Below are 8,662 nucleotides of genomic sequence, written 5' to 3' on the forward strand. Positions count from 1 at the left end.
TGACTGTGCAAAATTATATTAGAATATTAAGCTGTTAAAAAGTTGACGGAAACAATTATTTTATGTTTATAAATTAGTGGTTGATTGTTTCGTTCTTAATTTTGTGCAGTCAACTATTTGTTGTCAAATAAATATACGCGAGTAATACTTGAATATTAAAACTGTGTATTTAAAATATTTTGGAAATTAAATGCCCATTTTTCCAAGAAACAACACAATGTATGAAATGATTTTTTCGGTCATATATGAATGATTTAGTCAACAAACAATTAAAGGTTTACTTTTTATCCTGAAAAAGAACGTGTCATTGACAAAATGAAAAATGAAAAGTTCAACCTTGAAGATGATTAAATTTAAGAAAACACAGGTGTACCTTTCCAAGTAAGTAGTCGCCAACCATTATGATGCAATTTTGGATTTTTGTTTTCCTTTTAATTATTTTAAAAATACTTGGATATAATGTTTAGACAGAGAGGAAATAAATTAAATATTCAAAAATAAAAGTAAAAATTGATATAATTTTCAAAAGTGAGTGATACAGAAAAGGTCATCCTACGTGGATGTGAATCAGCAAATAGTTATCCCTTCTCTATTTGTAACTAGATCAGCTGGGTGGGACCTAATTTCGACGTGTTACACAGTTCACATTCCCGAGTTTGCACCATTAAATATACTATTTTCATTAATTTTATCCGACCAAGATAGGATTATAAATTGGTCTTTGCCATTACTTCCTTTCCTCTCCGATTTCTCATTCTTTCCTTCTTTTTTTCTATCTGCGATAGATTTAGAAATTCAAAAACATAAAAGAATCATAGATTAGTTGTGAATATAGAAGAAAATCATTCTTTTTTATTTTCTTCGAATCTGATCTGCAAGTGAAGCTACACAAATTAACTTACCAATATCAGAATTCAATTGCAAAATCTTGTAAGTCCTCGTGTTATTTTTCTTCTTATATAGATTTATCAATCTGTTTCTATAGATCCTAATTTTGTTTGTTATTAGTTTTTAATTGAGTAACGTATCTGAATCAGATTTCTTCTATAACTTGTTACAGAAGAAAAACAAATTAATAGAAAAAGATATGGAGAACATGGACGTTATCTCACCGGAAAACGCCTCAGGGCCACCATCACCACCTCCTCCTCCCGTAAGGTCAAACTCCGGTACGATGTGGAAGAAGTCAACGCTACAAAAATGCAATATCTTTGCTTCTAAAGCTACAAGAGATGCATGGGATCGTATGTTTGACGAAGCTCATGGAGCTGATGTTTTGATTCATACGGATGATAATGGCTTGATCTACGCGCATTCTAACGTCATCGTAAGTTCTTTAGACATGTTTTAATCGAATAATTGAAATATGAAACATTTTAATATTGAATATTCATCTAATAAAGCATATGTTATAATCTATTAATCAGGGAATGGCTTCAGATGTTATCAGAGGACTGATGAAGCAAGATAAGAGAAACTCCCGACGCAAATCAATCTCAATCCTCGGAGTTCCTCACGACGCTGTTCGCGTTTTCATTCGCTTCTTATACTCTTCTTGGTAAATATATCTTAATCACCATAACATCTTTGGTTATAATATTTTTAAAAAAATCTTTGATTATATAACAATACTTAAACCCCTTTTGGTTTCATGCGCAGCTACGAGAAACAAGACATGGAAGATTTCGCAATGCATCTTCTCGTACTATCACACGTCTACGTGGTTCCGCATCTTAAACGAGTATGCGAGTCGCACTTCGAAAACACTTTGCTCAACGAAGGGAACGTGATTGATGTGTTTCAGCTAGCTCTTCTCTGTGACGCTCCTCGTCTCGGTCTTCTCTGTCACAGAATGATACTCAAGAGCTTTGAAGAAGTCTCTACTTCTCAAGGATGGATAGCGATGAAACAAAGCCACCCTAGTCTTCACAAAGAGCTTGTACGCTCTGTCTCTTACGAGCTTAACGTAAGTAAAACCAATTCTTGGAGTTTAAGACTTGTTCTTGTTCTTTCACAGTTTCCTGATTTAGTTATGTATTTTTGTGTGTTCAGAACTTGAAGCAAAGAAACAGGAAACAGAAAGAGATACAGACATACACTCATCTGTACGATGCAATGGAAGCTTTTGTTCACATATGTAGAGATGGATGCAGAGAGATTGGTCCAACAAAGATCGAAAACCCGCACGTGTCTTGCGGGTTTCAAGCGTGCAACGGTTTGGAGATGTTGTTGAAACATTTGGCGGTATGTAAACTGAGATCAATCCCTGGTGGTTGCAGCCGTTGTAAAAGAATGTGGCAGCTTCTTGAGCTTCACTCGCGTATCTGCGTAGACTCGGAGCAATGCAAAGTCCCTCTTTGCAGTAGCTTCAAGGAGAGGATGAAGAAACAAAGCAGGAAAGATGAGAAGAGATGGAAACTTTTGGTGAAGAATGTTTTGAGCACCAAGAGAATTGGAGGATCTCCTTTCTTTTTGCAAGCAATTGATGTTACTATGTGACATTATTATTTCATTTCATAATAGAGTTAGAGATTGCATATATGTAATATACCATAGGTAGCAGATTCTTTGTAAAGAGAGAGAAATTTTGAGATTCAAACAATCTCCACTCTCTAGTTACATCACAAACCTCGTTTAAAAAGAGTGTATTTGATCATAATACCATAAGTGTTTTGGAGTTCTTGTGACTATTAGAGACAAAGTCTCATGGTAATTGTAAAAGATATTTAGTAATATATAAGATAGATGAATCAATCCATCTATCACCAATAGGTTTTAACTTGGAAGTCCATCGAGCTTAACATGTTATCAGAGCCCGATCTATGCAGTCCAACCCGATCCACATCTATTCAGCCCAAAGTTGACCCTCGATCTTTGTCCGAACATTCCAAAATTAATGCTCAAAGAGCCATCATCTCAGGGGACGTATCAAAGATAAAGTTTCTCACATTAGTAATTGGAAGAGATTTTTAGTAATATATAAAATAGATGAACTAATCCATCTATTACCAATTAGTTTTGGGTTGGAAGCTCACCAAACTTAACAGTGATATGCTTATGAACTTCCCTAAATATCTCAATTCTGCTTCTCCGAATGCCTATATGACTAAGTCTTCTTCTTCCACTAACAAGAAGCATTGGAGGAAACAGAAGCAATAAGAATAAGGAAGCTAATAACAATAATATGAAGATAGTCATTTTACTTTAAAAAAAATTCAAATAACCTTCTATGATTCTCCATTAACATAATAGTTTTGCAATGAATATTGTCCAAAATTGCTCCGCAAGACCTTTACTCATCATGTTTTAAAAGAAGACTACTACGGCACAAGTCGTTATTCAAATAAGACTACTACTGCCCAAGTCGTTATTCTCTCTTGGACTTTTGATAACATCACATAATATAATCGATGCATGTCTAGTGTCATAATAGTTTCATTGTTTCTTTGTTTTTTAAAAAAATATTTTTATATATAATAAGAGTACATTGTTGTTTTGCAAGTACTGAATTCATGATTGCATGATTGAATTTTTAATAGAGTTTTTGAACATTAAATTTGATGATGGGAAAATAGCAAAGGATGCTATTGTGCTAGTTTAAAGATTTATTACATATTAAATAACATTTTCTACTTCATTCCATAATCTATTCTAAAATGAAATTTAAAATAAACAGTGATCTAATTTCATTCTATTTTCAACTATGTATAGAATAAACATTGATTTATTTCGTAAATAATTTTTTTTTCATCACTCTATTTTTTACTTCATAATAAAATAGGGTTATTGTAAACTCAACTTTATTATAGAATTGTTCTATGTTAAAAAAATGGAATGATTCTAAAACATCTTTTTCTTTTTTTTGTAACAATTCTAAAACATCTAAATAAAAAAATTCTTATAAAATATTTTCTTTGAATCACACATCCTATATACTTCTACCATCATTGTTCTTTTTTGGTTAATACATATGCTCTTGATGTTAGACCGACAAAAATGATACTCTAATTTACTTCGCCACCGTCATTATATTTAAAATATCCTTTGTGGTTTTCTTTCTTATATTATATAAAAAAAATATTTAGCTTCACTAATGTTACATCATTTTCCTTGCGGACGCACTCGCATAATGAATATTCTCTTCGAATAAATATCGCGGCCTTGTTTTTGTGGGGGATATATGAGAATGAGATGTTTGTTTGGGTGTGAACAAAGTGCTCGTAATTTTTTTTTCTCGTCTAGATGTTCATATACTAGTGCTTTTGTGGCCTCACGTCACATCTACAATATATGGATCGTTAATTATCCGAAAAAGAAATATGACTATCAAATTGTTGCACTGGGAACTTTCATTATGTTACATTATGATTCACAAGATCTTCTACTTGAGAACATCGTGAAGACTTGCCTCTTTTTTACTACCTACATAATCTTTACAGGAAAAATATATTTGGTCCCTAGTTTTCAAAAACTTTATCCAAGATAACTTTAATTTACTAGAGTATATACGGTAAATAAATATAATTTACATGAGTATATACGGTAAATAAATAGGATAAAATCCTTCGTAACCAGCCTGTTTCAAATCCATTAAACTTATCATTTGGGCTTTCAGTTTGTACTTGTCGGTGAAACTATACACTGATACACAAAATCACAAATCTTTGAATAATTAAGACTACAACTCCAAAAGAAAAAAGAAACAAACTAATCGGTATCTTTAGCAAAAAAAAAATAAAAAAAATAATCTGCATGCATGGCTGCATGCATCAAATAGAAGTTAGAACCGGATCAAATCGGATCTGATTAACCATCAAAACATCCTTACATATATTGCTTTTTTTTTTATCAAACTACAATTGCATTGCAATAAAAGAGTTCAGCCTCCATTCGAGGGGGAAGAGTTTACAGATACGAGAGCTGATTTTGCCGCTAAATCAGCCTCAACATTACATAAACGAGAAATGTGTAAAAACGAGCAAGTCTTCATTCTGCTGCTAAAGTGATAAACGTCGGTCATCCTTACATAAATTGCTAAGAAATGATAAATGAAATAAACTCACAACAGCTAAAAACCAAACCTCCGGTCAACATACGCACGTATGTGACAATCTTTATAACTTTTATTTTGTTCAATCTTTATATCTAAAATATAATATTCAAACACAAAGTAGTAAGTTATCTCCACATGTCTTGTGATGCGATGAACAAGACCTTAAAGGTATAAACTATCCCTGACTCGTTCAGTGCTCACGACTCGACAATACCTCTTTTGGACAAAGACACGTTCTAAAAACCCGATTCAAAGGTTTCAATCATGCTACTGCAAACAACCAAAAGAAACATATAAATCTATCAGTTTAACATCATTGGGACCATTAGATGGAGAAAAAGCGTGGTCCATGACATTGATATTCATATCATTTACACGTAAGACTTGCGATATCAAAATGTGTTTCATCCTCCAGTATCCATCAAGGATCAATCTCGAATTAGCAAAGTACTAAGAACTAAATCCCACCTAAAAAGAACAACTAAACTAATATACATCATATTATACTTTATTTACTCTTAAGAATGTGTCTTTTCTCTATCTAGTTTGAATGGGATTTTCTAGTGGGTGTTCAAAAAGTGTATATAAATAATGGTTTGGTATTGGTAAGATTATCTTTAAAACGTGGATTTTAAAACGTACTTTTACAGGTTATGACACAATAGTGAACGTTATCATTATTGGTAAAACATTCTGTAGATTCATATTCTCCTACTATCATAATTGTTATTTTGTCTGCAATATGATAAGATTCGTACAGAACGTAACTACTTCATTCGACATATTAAAGCGCTCGTGATAGTACTCTATATAATTAAAATACAAGTAGATCGGTATTTTAACATAGCCAGAGAAAAAGTATCTTAAAAAGGTAGATCCATTTACAAGACAAGAAGACACAAACCCAAAAGTAGGAGATATTGCCTCTTCCCACTACTTTAACACCAACACTAACGAAAACAAAACTAAAAAGACCTTACAAGAGATCTTAAAAGAGTTTTAAGAGATCAACTCCTAATATGACATCAAGGTTAATAAAAACTATTATCAAAAGTTTAAAAAGACTTTAAAATTCCCTAGGGTCCACAAAAATAGAAGCGCCGGGTGGCGATTTGGTCCAATCACCAAGAGCGCCGTCAATGTAGTCATCTCCAAGTCGTTTAATGCACCAAAGATCCTCTTGGCACGATAACACTTTCCAGTGTGGTATCCCTCGCTGCAGCGGCTCTTCTCCGGCGACTTCCGTCGCCAAAACGCCGCAACCTCCTCTCTTGGCCAGATTGTGCGCGTGTCCGCACAGAGACTTCACCATCTTTGCCGCACGTGGACCTTCCCCTCCAATCCCGTACATGAAATGAAGCCCAAACGGTTTAAAAACCGAAGGTATCGAAGGGAGTTTCAAAAACGGCAGCGTTTTATCAACCACGCGAGTCGTTTTAGCCACCACACGCCTCCACAGCGACGCACCACGAACCTCTAACCGGAACGAGTCTTTGCAGTTCCAAACGCTTAAAACAGCCCATGACTCGGGCGGGTACTCGAGGAACTTAGACGAACCGGGCCATGATCCAGACCCGGATCCGTAACAGCTGCCACGTGGGACCGCAACGAAAGTCCCCAGAGAGAGTTTGTTATTCAGCACCGAATCAATATCACGCGGGAAAAACTCTGTTGTGCTGAACCGGAGTCGGTACAACGACTCTGCATCGACCGGGTCCAATTTAATGACTGTGACACGACGCGAGACGTTTACTTTGTGAGCGTAAACCGGATTGACCAAAATCGACGGTTTACGAAACTCGGAGTAACCGCATTTTCCGGTGAAGAGGTTAACCGAAGCTTGGTTCTCGTTTTCAGTCGCTATATACGAATACTCTGCACCGTTCTGCATGAACCATGCTTCCATCATCTTCACGAGCTTAAACCCTATCCCTTGCCTCCTGCATAATTAACGAGTAATGATTAGTTTTAATTACCTAATCAATTGATTCATTTTACATGCGTGATTAGTGGGAATAACGGAACGTTACCTATGAGAAGGAGAGACGCGGAGCCCCAAAACGTAGGCGAGTTTAGTGTAAAGAGGCTTAACGGTGTCGTTTTGGGACTTATGATTTAAATCGAGTTTTTTGCCACATGTAACGGTTTTGATACAACCTCTAATCATGCCCACTATCTCCTTCTCCTCCGTACCAGTCTCAGCCACCTGTTACAGCCATAATAATTTTTCCGTTATTAAATTTGTCATTTTTCTTAACCTTTATTAAATAAGTAAATTGAAATGTCTCTAACATACAAATTGTTCATAAAATATAAATGATGAGCTTTTTTATCATATCAAGAGTCGGAGGAAACATATTTGAATAGAGAAATAATTAACTTGAAAAAGAAAATCAATTCATGGAAATGTATTTATAAGATAAAAAATCGATTTTGTTTTGTTTAAAAGAGAGTAGGAAAACGGAATAACAGAAGAAGAAAAAAAACATATTGGAAGGCAATAGTGAATTACCAACATAAGAAAAGAAGGTGAATGTCGGATCCTACTAATCGGGTCACCCAAAAGGTCGGTGAAGAGAGAAAGCTTGCCGCTTGGACCGACCTCGCACCGTCGCTCCACATCCTCCACACCGGCTAAGTCTCTGCTCGGGTCGTATTCTCTAACCACCGTCATATCTTGCTTTGTTTAGAGAGAGAGAGGGAGAGAGAAAAACAGAGCAAAGAGAAAGAGAGAATAGTTAGAGGAAGAGTGGAGTAGATAGGGTTTTATATTAGATAGGGAGGTGAGTGTGTAACTGAGAGAAGTGAGGGAAAGAGAAGCATTTATAGAAAGCTAGATATATAACGTGAGGTATAAGTAATGAACAGAGAAGCTACAAGAGTATATAGGATTTGGATTTAAAAGGAAACCGAAAAAGACTTACAAAAATAAATCGGCTACTTTTTTACTTATGATGAGGTTTAAAAGTTGGAGAAGGCGAGTAGAGTTATGTATAGCTTCTACAGTACCCATTTTGTTTTACTCCTTTTTCATAATTAATGCTTCTAACCGGTAACTGAAGGGGTCTTCCTTTTGTTTATTTAGCGGATTAGGAATTATTTTAAAATATATCCACCAAATTTTATCTAAAACACTAGCTCGCCGAACAAAAAAATGTCATCATCACCAAAACATGTAATCTATAATTACAAATTCTGAGTTAATATCGCCGTAATGTCATCATCAACAAAACAAAAACGATCAAATTTTTTATGTTGGATGGGGCACATGTTTTGATCGAGTTTTCAATATTATACAAATCGTATAGCCATGCATGGATGATTGGCTTGTTTTTGTATATATAATTCCTTTTACTATTTTACTATATTCAAATAAGAAAAAACACCATGACCGAATATATTCCTTTTACTATTTTCCAAAAATTATTTAGTACTCATTTTACTACAATAGGTTACTGGAATGAATATGTAGAGGTGCGTTGTGAAATACAGTAAACGTCTTTAATGGGCATTAAATCTCTAATTATTAGAAACACGAAATGTAGTTTTCCTCGCGAAGTAAAATCAGTATTTTGGAAAATAGTGGGCATTAATATATTAATGATGAGC

The 8,662-nt window shown here is 34.6% G+C and overlaps 2 protein-coding genes across 2 annotated transcripts; one reads left to right on the top strand and one right to left on the bottom strand.

The window, feature by feature from the left end:
* Positions 1-673: 673 nt before the first annotated feature.
* Positions 674-2,680, top strand: LOC106387240 (BTB/POZ and TAZ domain-containing protein 5). Its single transcript, XM_013827415.3, has 5 exons — positions 674-930; positions 1,061-1,327; positions 1,428-1,558; positions 1,660-1,966; positions 2,053-2,680. The coding sequence occupies exons 2-5, from the start codon at positions 1,088-1,090 to the stop codon at positions 2,497-2,499; spliced, it is 1,125 nt and encodes a 374-aa protein (XP_013682869.2). The 5' UTR covers positions 674-930; positions 1,061-1,087; the 3' UTR covers positions 2,500-2,680.
* Positions 2,681-5,897: 3,217 nt separating this feature from the next.
* Positions 5,898-8,032, bottom strand: LOC106388147 (probable N-acetyltransferase HLS1). Its single transcript, XM_013828506.3, has 3 exons — positions 7,566-8,032; positions 7,084-7,259; positions 5,898-6,993 (listed from the first exon to the last, which is right to left on the bottom strand). Exons 1-3 carry the CDS (start codon positions 7,725-7,727, stop codon positions 6,120-6,122), a joined length of 1,212 nt encoding a protein of 403 aa, XP_013683960.2. The 5' UTR covers positions 7,728-8,032; the 3' UTR covers positions 5,898-6,119.
* Positions 8,033-8,662: the final 630 nt, after the last annotated feature.

This window comes from Brassica napus, chromosome A1, assembly GCF_020379485.1.
Source record: "Brassica napus cultivar Da-Ae chromosome A1, Da-Ae, whole genome shotgun sequence".
Classification (NCBI taxonomy): domain Eukaryota; kingdom Viridiplantae; phylum Streptophyta; class Magnoliopsida; order Brassicales; family Brassicaceae; genus Brassica; species Brassica napus.

Coding starts and splice junctions, on each gene's coding strand:
- LOC106387240 (XM_013827415.3), top strand. CDS start 1,088: ATGGAGAACATGGACGTTATCTCACCGGAAAACGCCTCAGGGCCACCA. Junction 1,559..1,659: donor CGCTTCTTATACTCTTCTTG/GTAAATATATCT, acceptor TTTCATGCGCAG/CTACGAGAAACAAGACATGG. Junction 1,967..2,052: donor CTGTCTCTTACGAGCTTAAC/GTAAGTAAAACC, acceptor TTGTGTGTTCAG/AACTTGAAGCAAAGAAACAG.
- LOC106388147 (XM_013828506.3), bottom strand. CDS start 7,727: ATGACGGTGGTTAGAGAATACGACCCGAGCAGAGACTTAGCCGGTGTG. Junction 7,260..7,565: donor CACCTTCTTTTCTTATGTTG/GTAATTCACTAT, acceptor TGGCTGTAACAG/GTGGCTGAGACTGGTACGGA. Junction 6,994..7,083: donor CGCGTCTCTCCTTCTCATAG/GTAACGTTCCGT, acceptor TTAATTATGCAG/GAGGCAAGGGATAGGGTTTA.